This window comes from Tetrao urogallus (assembly GCF_951394365.1).
Source record: "Tetrao urogallus genome assembly, chromosome: 5".
Lineage (NCBI taxonomy): Eukaryota > Metazoa > Chordata > Aves > Galliformes > Phasianidae > Tetrao > Tetrao urogallus.
Genome location: NC_136818.1, coordinates 2,856,307 through 2,874,248, shown reverse-complemented (window position 1 = coordinate 2,874,248; position 17,942 = coordinate 2,856,307). Strand labels below are relative to the sequence as shown.

General features: G+C 44.6%; 1 protein-coding gene across 1 annotated transcript in view; it reads left to right on the top strand.

Moving 5' to 3' along the window:
• NFIA (nuclear factor I A) overlaps window positions 1-17,942 on the top strand; it is a gene marked incomplete at both ends in the record, with an annotated part of 209,037 nt that overhangs the window by 134,641 nt on the left and 56,454 nt on the right. The window contains 1 exon segment of the mRNA XM_079535386.1: window positions 15,414-15,488. Coding sequence (XP_079391512.1) covers window positions 15,414-15,488 — 75 coding nt within the window.

Genomic DNA, 17,942 nt, shown 5'->3' with positions numbered 1-17,942 from the left:
CGTGCCCAAGAGCACAGTGCAGGAGCAGTCATGCTTTCTCACTAAAGTCCCGTGCTCTTTTGTTCTGGCTGCCTGACCCCAGCAGGAGGTATTCTGTTGACTCGAGTCCTTCCCAAATACAGGCATTCACTATGAGAACGTATGTGGTTATTTCACCCTTTCCTCTGGTTTCTGTGTGTGTTGCAGTGCCTGGGTGAATCATACCTGTTTTTGCAGGTCTATCACAATGTGATTTTCCTTTTAAAGGATTCCAACCCTTGTGCCCACATACAACTTGTACACTCGAAACACTTCATGCATATACTGCAGATTCATGGCTATGTCAGGTGGTTTCCAAGTAGCCTTTGTTTCATTAACCATAAGCTGTCAATATGAGCCATGACGGTCCCAGTGCGGAGCAGAAAGTGAAGCCGTAAGTGGGATCGTTGTTACTGTCATAGACAGGCACTGCTGTGAGACCAGGCTCCCAGGAAAAGCCTCATCTCCTCTGTAGCTAATCAGACACTATCTCTTTAATTGCAGTTACTACTTTTTAGCTGTAATTGTTGCTAGATAGGAAGCAGAGAGAAAGTTTTGACGGAGAATGAAATCCCCTCTGAAGCCTGGCTGCGGTGTGAGCGGAATGGAAAAATACCAGATCTGTTCCTGGGAAAGCAAGGAGACTTTTATTTGCAGTGGTGCACACGTACTTCCCAGGAGCAGCGCAGTGCGCGGCAGAGGGAGGCGAGGTGAGGAGCCCCACTCGGAGCCACGCTCGGAGCCGCGCTCCGGTTGCTGCCGTTATCTCGCGCACAGCGAGCACTGCGAGTTGTTTACAGCACTTTGCATTGCTCAGCTCGGCTCCCTTTTCCCCTCCGTCAGTGCCACAGCTTCAGTTGGACAACTTTATTCTGAGTTGGGCTAGTTTTGGTTGCGGAGTGGTAGAAAGGTGCTGGTTGATTAGAGGTGCTGCTCGCTACGTGCATTTCGCGTCGTCTGTTTCATTTCTTTGTTAACCACTGTTGCAACTGAAGAAAATGCTGAAGTGTGTAAACTATACCATCCCTCTGCCTTCTCCTCTTCTCCCCCTCCTGCTGAAACCAAATGATTTATAAAATGCCTTCACATTCTTGAGCAAGTTCACACTATCACCTCCAGGCACTGTGCTGAGGAGTGGATGGGAAGCACAGATCTGATCGCTGGTGTTTTTCTCTGAAAGGGAAAAAAAAAAAACAAAACCCACAAAGCCCAACACGCTGATTAAATTTAAAGGAGAAAAGTTTCCTGCTGTGCCCCGGAGTAAATCTGTAGTTCAGTGAAGCACTTTTAGTAAACAAGAGATGTACGTGGTGATAGTGTTTTTTGTTTTGCATGCTGCCATTGTTTTCCATTTTCATAAGACTCAATTAATGTAATCATTTTAGAGTGTCTCTCATCATTACCTCCCGTCCTCCCTCACTCATACTTGAAGCAAAAGGATCCTCTGCAAGGCACGCCATCACACACAGCCAGCACCTCGCTCTGAAGGCACAAGGAGAAGGCAGGGCTGCCAGAGGGAATCCGAATGTTCTTCCTCTGTGCTCTGGGCTTTGCAGAGCAGGAGGCCGGGCCCCAACCCCTGCCTGTGGGTCCCACCAGGCACCCAGCCAGCACTGCTCCTTTCCCCAAGATGCTGCAGTGCTGAAGTGACCCAGGCTGTGCAATGCCTGGCTGGGTGAGCTGGGTAGCTCCTTGCCGGTGCTCAACCAGGCACAAGGATGTTGACACCATCTTTCTGTGGGCCAAACCCTTTGCTGGCATTTCTTAAGATCTTAGCAGAGGAATGCTTCTTATGTACCTTGCAGCACTCTCACAAAGAACTCAGGCTCTGTCCCTGTTAGTTTTTTCCTTCTGTAACAGAAGGCTCTTTGACAGCTGCATGCCCATCTGAGAGCCTGCTGGAGTGGGGGGGGGGTGTCCCCACCTGACCAGCTTTGCAGTGCGGACCACCTGCAATTTTCCCACATGTTCTACCTCAAAGTCCTTAAAAAAAAAAGGGGAATTTGCTTTTAGGAAATTTCCAATAGCAGAATGCAGAGAGCTAGCCCTGTCCCCCGCGCCGTGCAGAGGGGAGCCAATTTCACTGTACAGCAGACCATGGCGTAGTTTGAGCCGCAGGAGGAAGGGAAGAGGGAAGAAGCCGCAGAGAACGGGCAGCAGCGTGATGGACTGCAGCGGCCGGGGGTTGGAGGCAAGAGGGGAACCCCACAGATTTACAGACTTACAGCAGTGGTGTGGTAGCAGTCCACAACTCAATTTAAAACAATTCCAGAGCACAAAATAAAAAGGTCTGGAAAAGAAATGACAACCTGAGCAAAGGGCTGAGGAATGAGGCAGCCCCGTATTAGTGAATCTAGATTTGTGCCTGTCACAGCCATGAATGATGCATTTGCAGTAGGACTGGGAGCCTCCACTGTTAGAAGGAGACAGAAGTAAAGATCATCCTGTGTACAATATAAATGTAAGTTGTTATTACTACTATTGCTATGTCAGCCGTAAACTGTTCCCACGAGAACAGAGATGCAACATCATTGAAAAAGAATGTCTTACTGTGAAATGGGCAGCAGAAACACTGTGGCATTATCTGCTGGGTAATGAATTTACCTTGGTGACAGATCATTATTCCCTCCTGCAAATGAACCAGATGAAGGACAGGAACACAAGGATAACTCAGCAATACTTGTAGTTCACAGTTTTCTGAATTATAAACCAAACAGCAGTGAGATATAAATGTAAGGATACAGAAGCATGGCATGTCAGGAGACATTGCCTATGACAAGATACAAGGAGCAAGGCAATTTTTTTTAGGCCTGTGCTAACATAGTATATGAACTTCTGAGGCTTGGATTTCACCCCCACATCACAGAGGCATTAAAATGAGGCAGCAGCTGTGAACTAAAATCCAGGCTCTCCCTCTATAATCAGCAGAGATGCTCGGTCTTCTGGGAGTTCCTCTCTTTCTGTGTTGAACCACGGGGCAGTTTAAACAGAGATGTTTCAGGTTCATCCTGTAATTTCTCTGGACCTGAGACTGCTGCTAGAGGAAGCCCTCACTGCTCACCCACACATCCCAACAAGCTTGGAGCAGGCAGAAAAGGACTGAGGCTGCGAGAGAAAGCAGGGTCCAGCAGGGCACGTAGTGGTACTGGATGATTTCTTCAGGGTAGAAGGGTGGACAGTGTAAGTACCACCCACTTGTGCTTTCTTGTCTGTTTTTCCCTTCTGCAGAATGGGAGTTACTGAGATAAATTATCTTTTTAGAGAAGTGTTTATGTGCTCTGTGGAAGAATGCATCTAGGGATGGGCATACTGGCAGGATGAACTTCCTCCTCAACTCTTCCAGTGAAGCCTTGTTCTAAACGGCCCGTATGCAGCCATTACTCAAAAGTAAAAATGTTCTGTTCCGTTTCTTGTTTTCATTCTTTTATGCGTCTGGGGACTAAACTGCTGTGAAAAAGAGCTCATTCTCACAGGATGTCTCGCCTAATTCTGCAGACAAGAGAGGTTCAGCTATTCCAATTACGATGAGATAAGAATCTGAAATGTTGGGATCGCATCCATCCTGAATTGAACTTTGAGTCGTCCAGAATCCATCCATCATTATTTTTGCCTTTATTTCTGTATTTCAGTAATGCAAGCAAAGAAGGAATGGAAAAGAAATGGCTGTTTATGCGTTATAAACCATAAAGGATGGCTTTTCTTTTTACCTGAGTTGCTTTAGTTTAATGTAAAGGTCCTTCTGAGTGAAATTCCTTTTCCATTTCCATTCTTTCTGCCTGCTCAACTGCTGCTAACCAGCAAAGGTTCTGCCTTTCATGTACAGCCAGTCATGGTGTGGCATTTGCAAGCAGAGTGCTGTTAGGACACACCTGATGGCTGATCCAGGGAAGATGATCCAGGCTGGTAAGCATGATCCAAATCTGAAGCTGTAATCCCTGTGCTGTCTTTAGATTGTCCGAAATCCATACTGATAGGATGTCTGACACAGGGATTCCTCCCCACTGCCACATTTGTGCATTCCTGCACATCACACCATGCCACGCGAGACTGACTGCTGAGGAGGAGTCAGAGGGTCTGAGAGGCAAGGTATCCCACCTCTGCCATGTCACCCCTGGAGGCACCTCCCATAGAACCAGCCTGACTGCCGTGCATAGGATCAGCACATGAAGCTAGTTATGGAGGGAGAAGGTCCTTCTCCAGCCCTTCTGTTTGCTGTGTCAGTCTCGAATCCCTCAAAATGCACTCACAGCGAATGAACTCAGGGGCCCTCTTTGGGCTACAGCCCGAGCAGTTTACACAGAGAGACAGAGAAAATAAATTTGGTCCATGTTCTGGCCTGACCTTGGCCTGAACCTGAGAAAGTGAATGCCCCTATCACACCAACATGTGTCTGTAGAAGTACAGTAAACACAAATGGGGGTCACTGGCCCTCTCTTCGTACAGCTCCATGCCAGGAGTCTAGAGTTTTGGGCCATCCGCCCGAGTACTTGTTAATAAATGTCCATTCTCCATCTGCGAAGGAATGTAGACAGGGCATCCTGCCCTACAAAACACAAACTGAGAATAAAACAGAAAGAGAATCTCGTCTGTGCAGAGCACGCACATCCACCAGTCTCCAGTCACCAGACTGACCCTGCTGCTGTGGGCTGTGCCTGGGGGACATCATACCCACTAACGCAACACTGCTTCTGTAAGCCTATTCACCTGCCCAAGCCTGAGTTCATCTCTCCCTGGCTGATGGGTCTGTGAGGCTTCCTCAGTACTGGAGAAGACAGAGGTCTGGTGTAGTTCAGAGCAGATCTAGATCGAGACAGGAGAGCCTGGATCCCCACTGGAGGGCTTGTGTTGCTTCTAGGTTTGTACAGGCTCCTCGGCTGCCTAGGAGTTGACTCTATTTGAGATAGACTCTATTCGGGATAGGATTTTGGGATCTCTTGTCTAAATCCTTCATTTTTTGCTCACAACTTTGGGAGCTATGTGTGTTGTCATGCTGTGGTTGCCAGAAATTCAGTTCTTCTTGGGCCACAAGGACAACAAGCGTGCAGCCTGGTGGAGGTCAGCCTTCCTGGGACCAAAAGTTATCTAAGCCAGGAGGTTGTAGTGCTGTGTGAGGAGTAAAAGAGCCTTCCGCAGAGAAAACTCCCAGCGGTACAAGGGAAAGAACAATAAGTAAATAGAGCAGTACCATTTGCATAGATTTTATTGTGGATGAAAGTTTGCTCACTGGTGTTGTCAGCAGATAAGGTGCAAGAAGCAGTTCTGAGGGAAAGGAAAGCCCATGCGGAAAGACAGAGCTGGCTGATCCCATGACTTACATCCATGCCCAGAGCCCTTATTTTTGATTTGTTTTCATGCTATCTAATCTTCAGCAGATATTTCTTCAGCTTCTATTATTGCAGTGTCCAGCCACAGTCTTTTCTGAGAGTGTTGGTGTGAAGACAGAGGGGTGCCAGGAAGGGAGAAAGCGAGGAAACAACTGATACAGAGCCAGGTTTGTGTCCCATCACCTGGCACAGCACGGGAGAGCTGCTGCCCTCACCGGCCCCGGCCCCTCCACCTCCTCATGGAGAATTCTTCCACGTGCTGTCAGAATTAAAAAATTGCACCACTTTTTATAAACCTCCCATTCTGCGTCCACAGGGGTTCAGGCTCCCTGGGCTCGGCTCTGAGCTGTGCACGTCTGCGGAGCATGTGGAGGACACAGCTAGCTGCCACCTCCGAGGGAGGGCTTTATGGATCCCCAAATAATTACAGCATCACTGAGTTGAGTTGTATAATTTCTTGGCAATATACTAATTAAAACTAGGTGTTTATACAGAACGCTTGTTTAAACTTCAGACTTATTTAAAAGAATCTACATACTTACAATCACTATATATCATGGCTTTATTGAGGACCACATCTTTCATGCAGATTGAATTCTCAGGTTGTTATTAACATAAACGAGCCCACGGCTTTCTGCTCAGGACTGAATGCTTCCACTGCATCTGAATCACTCTGGTATTTCATTTCACCATCTAATATTATTTTTTAAATCCTACGTTTTTTTCCTCTCTGAACTCTGGCAATTAGGAATGGCTCTGTGTTTACTAGGAGCAGAGTCCAGCAGAGCTGCGTGTTTAATGTGATGAGCAGCACTAGGAGCTAGCAGAAAAGTCAGATGCGTGTCGACACTTATCAAAGCTGTTCTGCTGCTCAGAATGACTGTTTGTGATACTTGTTTCTTGATAAACTTCCCCAGAACACGATGTTACTGGAAAAAAAAGATCCACTCTGAGAAACAGGCAGGTGACACAGTTGAGTCAGCAGCTTGCAACAGTGACACAGGCTTACGTTCATGAAAATCCCCACTGAACTCTTGTCTTCTGCATGAGTCTATCTCTGCTGTAAAAGCTGTTGCTGCAGAAGTGCCCCAGTTTTTGTGTTCTCTTGGTACTGCTTAGCAGAAATCTTCCTGCTACGCTTACGAAGAGGGAGATTCCTCGGCTCAAAAGTTGTAATAGGCACAAAACTTTCCTCTTCCATGAGTGAGTTGCCGTGTAGATGCTAGGGACTGCTGGTACTTGCTGGGGGAAGTGATAAACGTGGAAAAATAACAGGCCCTGTGGAAACCAGGCAACCCTACCTCCCGTCCGAGGGTTTAATCACTGAAGTAGCAGCATTTCCCCGTGCAGAAGCATCTCAGCATTCATACATAGGTGGAGAGCACCTCATGCTGTGCTTGAAATATCAACTGGATTTGAGAGAAGGCTTTGTGCTTTCCTACGGACCTTTCTTAGCCTCCTGCAGATGGTCCCATTGCTGAGAGGCGACATGCCTTGTGAGACATGGAGTCCTCCATGCTGCTTGCCATACTGCCCTAATCCCGCATTCCACCCATAAAGGACTTTGCTCCTTAAGCCTTCACCCTCTTTCTCCTAAATATTAAAATTATTTTCCTGAGTGTCATACCGTATTAAAGCAGAATGAAAATGGGTTTAACAATTGCTGGCATGGGGCTTCTGTACAGCATGTGTGTCACAAATCATGTCACTTTTCAGCAATAGGGCTGCTGCCAGCGGGAGGCTCAGAAATGCTCATGTTAATCAAAAATTTTAATTTCAAATCAAATTGACAGTTTACACATGGTGAGAAATGCTTCTCACCATGTGATATTTCAGTATGCTACACTGGGCAAAATGGGTGCACTTTCCTGTTAAGAATTTTGACTGCTGTATCTGCAAATTTATGGGTTTCAGCGTATTGGGTATGGTGAGTGGTTGATCTAAGGGAGCCCCTTGGAGAATAGGAGACAGAAGGGTTTTCATGCAGCCTGGCACTGGTGAGCCGCTGCTGGCACATGCTGCTGGAGAAATGACAGGTATTCAATAAACATCACTATGGTTAAGAGGGAGATTTAAGGGAGGGAAGGGCTGCGGTGCTATAAACAGGATTTGAAACAAATGCGCTTATTTCAGTCCGTGATTAGTCTGAATACCCAAGTATTCCACACCAGTTTTTAGATATCTTTACATTTATTGTCACCCTGACGTTTTACTCAGCATCAACAGCAGTAGTTGCAGTATTAATGCTCTAGAACAAATTCTCATTTGAACTAGCACAAAAGCGAGCACGCATTGCACTGTTATGCCATACATGACATGGCACTCATCCTTTGGCGTGAAGAGCTGCGGGTTGTGCTTGGGGCATGTGCTCACAGCATTGTCTCCTACAAACCCTCACTTCTGTGAGCAGCTCCCTGCAAATCCACGGACAGAACCCAGCTGGGAAAACTGCAGCTGATGCTTGGGTGGGAGCAAGAGGAGTGAGGACAGGGAACAGAGCACGTGCAGTCATTGGTCTTGGAATTGGGGCTGATGTGAAAACATCAAGAGAAATAACTCTGTGTTATTATTTCGAGGAGGCAAGCCTTTCTTTTTATTACTCTTTTTGTTGTTGGATGCCATAAATATTCCATAATGATCATCCCAGTTAGATCTCATCTCTTTTACTTCAGAAGGCTTTTGAAGAGCACATTATTATAAAAGCTGCCAAATGGGTATGACCATTTGTAATGATTTTTCTTCTTTTCTTTAATATTTGCTTTTTGGATTGAAGACCTGAAACAGAAATATGCTAATTTAAGACATCTGTTGTTTTTCAAACTATAGGCCCCTATCGGTATTAATGCAGTTAGTTTATTTATCAGATTGAGTATATGGTGGAGATAGAGATTCTTAGTTTTTATCGTTACATCAAAAAATTGCATTTAACTGACTTCTCACCCAGATGAGTTTCGAAAAGTACCCTACGATGTTAGGAGTCATCAGAAATGAAAACCACACCACATCTCATCGATCTTGGAAAGATTTCCATTGTGCAAGGTCCTTAAACATGAACTTGAAGGGCTTTCAGTGTTTCAAGACCATTATCTTCCAGGGATAAGAGCTATCCTTGTGTCCTCTGCTTGGGCAAAGCCTGACATGATTGATTCCAATCTGTGATCGGTTCATTAAGAGTAATAAGTTGCCATTAATTCCAGTATCTCTGTACTTAGATATAAAATGAGCTGCTTCTCCTAAGAGCTGAGGCTGCTGTGGATCCGTGCAGGTGGTGCTGGTGACACAGCCAGGCTGGCACCACATTTGCTCAGGTCCGCCTTTATTAATTTGCAGCCCAGATGACACATACTGAAATAATAATGAGGTGGTGCTATTATTAAGGATTCCAAAATGCCGTGAGCGTGAAAGGCTGTGCACAGTGAGACGCTGCACGTGGGTTCCCCTTCTCATCCGTAACACCCATCCTTACGTGCGGGTGGGCCAGGTGCAGGCATTGCACAGCATGCAGACCGAGCAGGGCTGAGCAGCAGCACCAGGCAGAGGAAGCCAGCAGCAGCTCCCAGTCTTCCTGTCTGCTACATACAGACCATTTATCTTTAAAAAAAAGGCAAATAATTTAGCAGTGGTTTTGCATACTGTGAAGGGTTAACAAAACTTTCATTATCACACTCTATTAAGCCAGGACCAGGAAACAATTTCTAATCAACACTCTGATCTGGGCAGGGATTGTGCAGTCTTTTGTAGGAGGCCTCAGATCTGTGTTCTCTATTCTCACATGCTCACTTCCAGCTGTTGTCATTGAAATCCCACATAATCTCCCCGGGTCAAAGGGCAGTCATCCATGACTGCCGCTGTTAGGAGGTTATGCTGATTTCTGTTGTCAAATATTGGCCCTTTTCTCTTTCAATCACTCCCATTCTACTTTTTTTAACAAGAAAGATCCAGCCTAGAATTGTATTACATGACTTTAAAGTCTTAAAAGTGTTCCTCTATTGTACTGACACGACATGCCCTGGACGGTCTAATCCATTCTGCCATGGCCACAAAGAAAGTTCTGGTGCTTCCTAAATCCTCTGCCAGCACCAGGTAGGTGAGCTGGGGAGAACAGAGCCGGCGTGCCGAGAGGGCTGGTTATTTCCTGGGAAAATGTGTCATTTGTCCAAGGTCAGCTGTTGCTGTGGCGTTAAAATTAAATCAGAAATAACAAGCTGAAATACAAGTGGGAGTGTTTGATGGGGAAGAAAGAGGGGTTTCGGATCCACCATTAGTGTATTATGTCGTGCTTAACTCTTCTACGAAAAGTCCATGTATTAAAAATGTAGTATAATCTACCACTAAAGGTTTGTCCTGTACAAATTTGAGGAACGTATTTGCTACAAAGCCATTAAATGAGGCTCTTATGCCGGCTCTGGAGATCTATATATGGGAGAGATCTCTATCTGTTAGCAAATGCAGATTTGGTTACAGCTACCTTTCGTACCACGGGTGCCACTTCCATCTGAGGCGGATGGGTGAGAGCTCAGACCAAGCCCTGCAGGCTTCAGTCCCCACAGTGTTTCGAATACGGAACAAACAGCACGAATGCTCGGGCTGCTCACTGCTGGGGTGCCCCCAGCCCCTCCACTTGCCCTGCAGGAAGCAGGGAGGTGGATGCATGCAAGAATGTGTGTGTGCACATGGGCATATCCCAAAGTGAGTGCATCCTGCTCCGTGTGTGTGCACATGGACACCTCGCCATGCCCAGGGCTGTGCTTCTTGAAGGAGTGCAGACCCTGTGGCTGCAGTGGCCTGGTCAGCCCATGCTTAATGAACTCTCCTCCCAATTAAACAGAGTATTAATGTTACGAAGGCCTTGATCGACGTATATATATTCTGTCTTTTGCTGTCTGCTGCGGAATGCAGATTAGGACTGTCACTCACACACTCCTCCCCAGTGCTGCTGTGGAAGAACTGATCTTCTGGGACTCCTCGGGGTGATCCAGGTTCCCTCTGATAACGTCCTCTCTCTCAAGGCCTGCGTGTGCTGTGTGATACAGACATTAATTTTCTAATCAATACTATTGCTCCACATTGTTTGTGAAACATGGGATTATCTAGATAGAGGATAAAACCAAAAGGAATCGAGTTGCACTTTGAGCAGAGAGAGCTTTTCTTTTAATCAGGCATTTGGTTAAGATAATAGGCTTGAGTCTCTAATTGATTATTACTATTTTAAGGTTTTAAGATGGCTTCGTATCTTGAGATGCCAAACGTAAAAAGGCTTTAGAAATTGTTTTGCTGCTGGTTTGGGGAACTTGTCGTGTAATTTCGAACTACTGACAATGAATTGGTTTCCCAAAAAGCCGTTCTCCAAAGCTTAGTGCGTTGTTCTTTGGACTGTAGAGGAAGAGGAGTAACAGGATTTGGACTTTTTCATTTTCCAAGGCTTAGCCCTTCCCCATTATTCTTTAATTTCGGGTTTCTGGAAACCAGCTGTATCTCTCTTTAGAAAATACCTTACATATTTATGGTGCGATCTGACTGTTTTGTAATGAAAATAATATTGTGGGATTACACAAAGAGACCTGCTGATTAAATAACAATAATACCTTGAGCACCTTGAAAACATCTTCTGATATTCAATTAAGAAACAATAACGCAGCGAACTTTAACCTGTAGACCATATTCAGACCTTCTACATAAAAGTAATTGCATCAGTCATGATTTTCTCAAGCTATAGCACAAGCTCTTGATTGGTCGATCAACGTCTGAGACTCCTTTTTGCAGCATTAATTGGGAAGGCAGACAATACTCTCCCTGTAAACTAGATTTTAGGACGAAGGTTAGTTGCCTTTGTACACGTTTACTCATTGAAATAGGAATGTTTGCTTAATAATTCAAAACAAATAGCATTAGACAACAAGTCCTAATCCTGATGCCTCCTCTGCCAGAGTAAATTAGGAGAAAATTAGGTGAAACTTCATTTGATCAGTGTAGAAGGACTTGTTTAAAATTTCTTTGAGATCAGAATTAGGCTCCAGCAATTCAAGCCTTTTCTTCTGGCTCTTTTACTGGGATCTAAAAGAATATGTAAATCGCATTATGAATTTTCTTCCCAATTAAAGCAGTCATCAAGCTGTATAAAGATGGCTTTCATGTTTTACTTGCTACGACTGTGTTGTATGGTATTTATACACTATATCAAATGTGTTCTTGGGTCGTTCCGTGTGCCTGTTAGCCGGTATCCCGATCTGCTTGACTCAGCTTGGTCTTGGGAGACTGGATTTTTTGCCCCGGCTTTTTCTTGGGCAAAAGAAAAAACCCATCCCCAGGAGCCAAAGTGAGGTCTTGTGTGATGACGTAACTCCTGCGGGACAAGACTAAAGTTGAAAGCAAAGATTCAACGATATCCTAAAGTACCCGCCTGGCTTTGTCAGCCCATCTTTCTTTGTCAGCCCGGATAAGCCCGTGCTTTAGTCAAACACGGGAATAAAATGAATCGCATGCTGCAGCTGCTTTGCTGAGTCAGGGCTGCCTCGGCTACCCAGGTGTCTTAATTTATACCCAGAATTTCAGTGAATGGGCTCTGGTAGTTTGTTATAACGTGAGTAAAAAATTCTCTCAGCCTCATTTTGAACACCTGCTCTCCTACCAAAACGTGACTGCCACACAAAACTGTAGAGATAACCAGATCACATGCAGCAATTTCCACATCCTATCTTTGGGATATTTAGTAAAGTATCACCGTGCACACTTTCCAGTAAAGTGCTGTATGAGAAGTAAATCTTGCAAGCTTTCAAGATGTTTAATCATCTTTTCAGTAAAGGAGCTCTTTAGTGCTCACATCTGCATATGTAATTGCTTGACTTTACCTATATTTTTTTCACTCAGAGTGAAGTAGCACAAGCAAATTGATATGGATTTGCATTTTGACCTTTGTTAATAGGTGCACAATGTTTTCTTTCCATATTTTGTCAATCCTGCTAGCGCCCAGCCGTTCTTCTTTGACTTGTCTAGCTTCTTTATCACGATTCTCTCGTTCTCTTCTTGCACTGTTATCTCTGCTCAGCAAAACCTGCAGTCTCAGGCCTGGATTTTGCAATCTGAGCCATACAGGCAAATCTTTAAACTTTCATGGAGTTCTACCGAACTGCAAATTCAGAGAGCAACCATCCATCAGAATGAGTTCAAGACACAGCTCTTAGCCAAGGGCATCGCTTCTGTGGGTACCAAGGCATTATAAATGATTGGCAAAACGAGTCCCTGATTTCCTAATGTTTATAAGTAAACAACAAGTGGCAGAATTGTGAAATTCACCTTTCATTTGTGAAATGTTTATTTTCAGCACTGACGGATGAAAATCTAACCACTCTAGTTAGCTGCTGTTGTTTAATGATTGCTATTGCGTGAGCGCACATAAGAAATGTTCCTACAGAAATAAGCAGACATTTTTGGTATACTCAGCAAAATCAGATGTTATGAATAATAGGAGTTACCAGGTCCAAGCTAACTTAATCAATTTTTCTCATAGACGGGGGCCCTGAGAGGTGGAGTGTATTGAAAGCCGTTCTGCTGCATTTTCACGTCTGGTTTTGCCTGGGCTTGCTAAATTCAGGTGGTGGGGGTAGCCATGCCACAGTTTTCACTGCACGATTACAAAGGGCTCTGGGCTTTCCCTTTAAAAATAAGCCAGCGGACTTACCGTAGCTGGGATTTATTTCTACCTATTTAAATCTCACCTTCACTCGTCGTGTGCTAGGAACCTGCCTGGGAGATGCAGCTGAAAGTGGACACCGGAGCAGGGCCAGTATGGTACATGGTGCAAAAAACAACACGTGACAGATGTTCGTAGTACTGCTGAATGCACTTCTGGAAGTTGCTCAGATACCGTCATGATGAGCACAGTGTGAGAAGTTACATAGCATAGACTGGCTTCCCTGCAAAGGGCTCTGCGGAGTAGTAAGCGTCCTGGCCCCCATCCAGCAAGGCACTTAAGCATATGCTTAATTTTAGGCACATGAGTGGTTTCAGTGAAGACCTAAGAGAATTATTTTTAATTCACAGATCATTTAATTCAATAGGCAGGTCTGCTGCAGCATATGAAAAGTAGGTCTTCATATTAAAAATACTCGGGAAATTGTCAATGAGCAAACATTGTGTAGGGCCAGCAACCGTCTCTAAAAAGCAGAATGATGTAGTCATCACCTTTATTGCAGCAAAATACAAAGCAGATGAGGCAAAGGCATTTACAATTATCCGAGAGCTCTTTCTAAGTGGAAAATAAGGAAAAATAAAAACTTGTAGGAGCATTTTCTCATTTGAAGTAGAGAAAAAATTTATTCTCTTGCTGTAAATAAAAACCTTGTTTGCAGATTGAGGAATTTGTTTGTGTTGAATTTCGGCATCAATTTCAATATTTTATAGTACATTTATCTACAGCTGGAGCATGACAGATTTGTGTATATTTATATGTTTGTGTACATAATACATATGTATATACACATACACAAGGATGCCCAGAGATATACATATACACAGTCTGAGAACTCATCATTATTGCTGAAGTATAAAAATGCGCCTGATGCAGAAACTTGTCTTAAGTCTGTTAGCTTAGCAACTGCGTTCAGCTGGCACCGAGGAGCCACTCGGAAGCAGGGCAGGGTCTGTCTGCCAGGGTGCAGATTAACTGGGGGCTGGGAGAGCTGCTGACCTCCCCAGGGCCTTCCTGAGCCTTTTCCTGACCCCAGCCCATCACCCTCTGCAGTCCCACATGCAAAGTGCCTTCTGCAAGAGGAAATGGCAGTGAGATGTGCTTCTTTGGAAACAACCCCAGAAGAAAAGCAAAGAGCAAACTAGCATTAGTGCCACGGCTCGGGTTGGTCTGAGGAGGTGGGCAGGTATCGCTGCACGGCGCGATGTACTGAACGTAGGGAAATCCTGCTGCATCTGACAAACAATTAACAATGGAGCAGATGGTGCCCCTGCAAAACATTCAATAATATATGTGTGCTTGTTGTGGAATCAGTGACTCTAAGTAGGACAACCTTAAAAGGTATGCCACTTATCCCGCGGGCAAGCAGGACTTTACAGTCCTTTTAATAATCTCTTTATCCTGTGATTTCTCCTCTGACCCTGATTTCAAAAGCAGGAGGTCAGCCTGGCCCCGCCACAGCCTCTCATCGAGGTCCAGCGACGCCCCACGTGAGCCACCGCAGCCCACTCACACGCCTACCCTGGGCAGCAGCCTGGAAGCTGCTCCTTTTGTCATTGATCATAGCCGTGAAAATTAAATGAACATTTGGTGCTAGACATGTTTTCAGAGAAGAAGGAAAATAGTGTTATGCAAAGTGTAATAACATTTTGATACCGAGCGGAGAGGCATTCCTTGCACAGGGGGGGGCGAGCGTGGATGGGTGCACCCCGGTTCCTGAAGGCAGTCCTGAGTTTCAGCTTAATGCTTTTCCTAGGCAGAGATTTGTTTTCCTCTTTTTTTTTTTTTTTTTTTTTTTTTTTTTTTTTTTTTTTTTAATGAAAGCTTGTTTTAAATGTTGGGTTTTCTTGACGGGAAGGCACTCGTTTAATTTTTTTCACCAGCCTCTTTTTTAAGATTTCCCCAGTGTAACCTCAGCAAATGAAGAGTACATCTTTAAATCTTGTTTTGTTTGAATGAATGGGTAGATAATCCTGATCAGATGTTTCTTTAGAGAATAATGTTTAAAACGATTATGGAACTTAGCTGTCCTGTCTGTTTCCTAGGTACAGTATTTTCAATTCTATTGTGAAGTCATTAGGGGTCATCCGAGGTAACCGTTTATTAAAATAGTCCTCTTTTGTTTCAGATTTCCTGTTGAGATGCTTTAGCATGTAAAAATCTCCCTGCTGATGTGTCATGTTAGCTTTCCTAACCTCTAGATAGAAACCACAAAGCAGCCTACGTAGCTGTATGACTAGTTACCCACCTACATAAACAATAATTACTGCTAAGTGGGAAATTAGATGTCACATTTTAAGTGTAAATGCAAGCAAAGTATTTGAGAATACTGTCATTAAATGCTTAAAGCTAATCGCAGTTCTCTCACTCTGTTTGTTTTGTAGGACATTTGGGCTTCCAGGACAGTTTTGTCACATCAGGTGTTTTCAGTGTGACCGAGCTAGTAAGAGTCTCACAAAGTAAGTATCATCTGGTGGCTGTGTTGTGTGGTTTCTGCAATCCCAGTTTTCTTCTCTGGTTCTTTATCATGTCCCTTCCCCAATTCAGAAACAGTGTCAAAAACTGGGAGTCCCTTCTCCCTGCTTCTCTCTGGGGGACGCTGTTTATGTGCTATATCTTTTAATGTGGGAAAATAAAAGCTTATAGATGAAGAAGTAAATTGAAAAAAAAAAAGTGCTGCAAACTTGCATGTGCGAGTTGATAAGCTTATCTGGTACTCAGATGAAAATGGGGGGCCTCTGTGTAAGAGTGCAGAGATATGGCTGCAGAGGTCAGCTTGCTGGTGGGCCTCCTAGGAGATCCAAAGACTCTGCTTTCACCAAACCTGATCATTAGCGTGCTTCAGCCAGGAATTTTTCATGCCACCTCTCCGCGTTGTGTTCATCAATTCCATGTGTCCTGTACACCTGGGAATTAATGAACTTGTAAGTAATGCCAACAACTGTACCATCTGAAGATCTGGGATTTCAGTTGCTTGGGGGCATAGTTCTTTAAGCTCCCAAGGCCCGCCTTTTCCCTTAACCGTATGGAATTCTGCCTTGTAGAAGGGTTTGTTTTTTGACCTTTAAAGAATGCTAATGCCCCCAGCATGAATGACACACTGCAGCATGATCATTACAGGCTTGTCGATACCCACTAACAACAGTGAATTAAGAGTACCTGTCACCACCTTGTTCCATTGATCAAAGGCGCATTGATTGTATTTTGCTATGACATAATCCAGATAGTCCAAGGAGAGAACATGGACAACCTCTTGCAGGGAGACTGCAGCTGAAGCAGGGCTGTGGGTACCAGTCCTCCAGGGATCTTCTCTGCAGCCATGCTGGAGTTTACATTCCCACAGTTGCCACTGCTCTAGGAAAGCCACTCAACTGCATGTCCCTTTCTTACCTTAGATTTGTAACCAATCCATTCAGTACAGCCAGTGATAAAAATGATTCTCCTAGATAGCAGGAATAGTTGAATATACAGCTCTGAACGCTGAAAACTAACTGGCACAACCCCAGCAAAGAAGCTGTGGTTTTGACTCAGAACACTGAGTTTCTGTAAGGATTTTCCTGTTTTATTTCCTCTTTTGGAAAGGCTTGCACTCCCTTGTAAACTGGCTTTGTAGTCAGAAATAGGAAGCTGCAAGAAAAGCATGAACAGTGGGAGATATGTGGGTGTGAGAGGTATATGGACAGGAGAGAGAGAGCGAGTAAAATGTGAAGCAGTTATTTCTTCTGAGTTCCCTTCCCTGAGAACTGGTGGGAGTTTTGTTGGAAGGACAAAGTCGGGAGGACTCAGAAGTTTGTAAATAGTTCACTTGCTGAAGTGCTCAAAAGGGGGGCTTTGACATCTAACTTGCTGCACTATATGCACTACCTTGTTGGTACCTGCAGCCATGGTGGACAAAGCCATGTTCTCTCCAGTCTTTGAATGCCTTCCTGTCATGTCACATTACTCCAGTGTGACAACACAAGGCTTTTGAAGCCCAAAGGATTCTTCCTCCCCCCCTGCAAGGCATCCCACTTCACCACAATCTTATCTTCACCGTAGGGGCACTACACAACAGAACTGCCTCTGGACTCTGTCAGCCGTGCTTCATGTGTGCAGAGGACAGGGCTGCTAGAGAAGTGCACTGCTTCAGGACTTACAGCCATCCCAGCCCCCCAGCGAGTTTGGCACTGACCTCACGAGAGTCATGTTTCCTGCTTATTAGTTTTCCAAGATATTTTATTGTAACTAAACTAAAACATCATGCATCAAAAATCCTAGCATTCAACATCTTTTGCAAACAAAGTATGAACTGTGTCTGAGACATTCCCTCTGCTTTCCATTGAAATGTACCACCTCCAACGCACTGGGCAACTGCACACAGAAAGAGCAGGACAGGCACAGCTTCCTCTAAAATAAAAAGGGGTGATGGTAGTCAAAATAAAAAGATGAGCTCTTGTCTGCCCCAGGAATGGGGGTTTGCACTCTTTTTCATGGGCTCTTCAATAATCCTGGGAGGTCAAGGCCTCTGTCTTATACCCTGTCCACAAGCCAGCACCTCTACCAAAAATAGTGTCCCTAAAGCATATCGGGATAGCACTTCAGAACTGACTCAGAGGGAAGAATGCCAGCAACTGATTTAGCTGCACTGCTTTTGATAGCACCCTGGATTTTCCTTGGAGATGCCCCAGACATGTACTGACCAGCCTTGTTTACTCTGTGAGGTCTGAAAAGTCCACAGACTGACATACCATGGCTACCCAGTAGGATATGTTTAGTTGTAGAGTCTAGCAACAAATTCCCAGCGAAGTCAGTATGAATTTGCATGCTGATATTCAAAGAATAATTTAACATAATGGAGCAACAAAGTAATTGCTGCATATTTGCCTAAATTGGCATGTAAGGGCTTTTAAAGAGTGTGCTTTTCAATATAACTC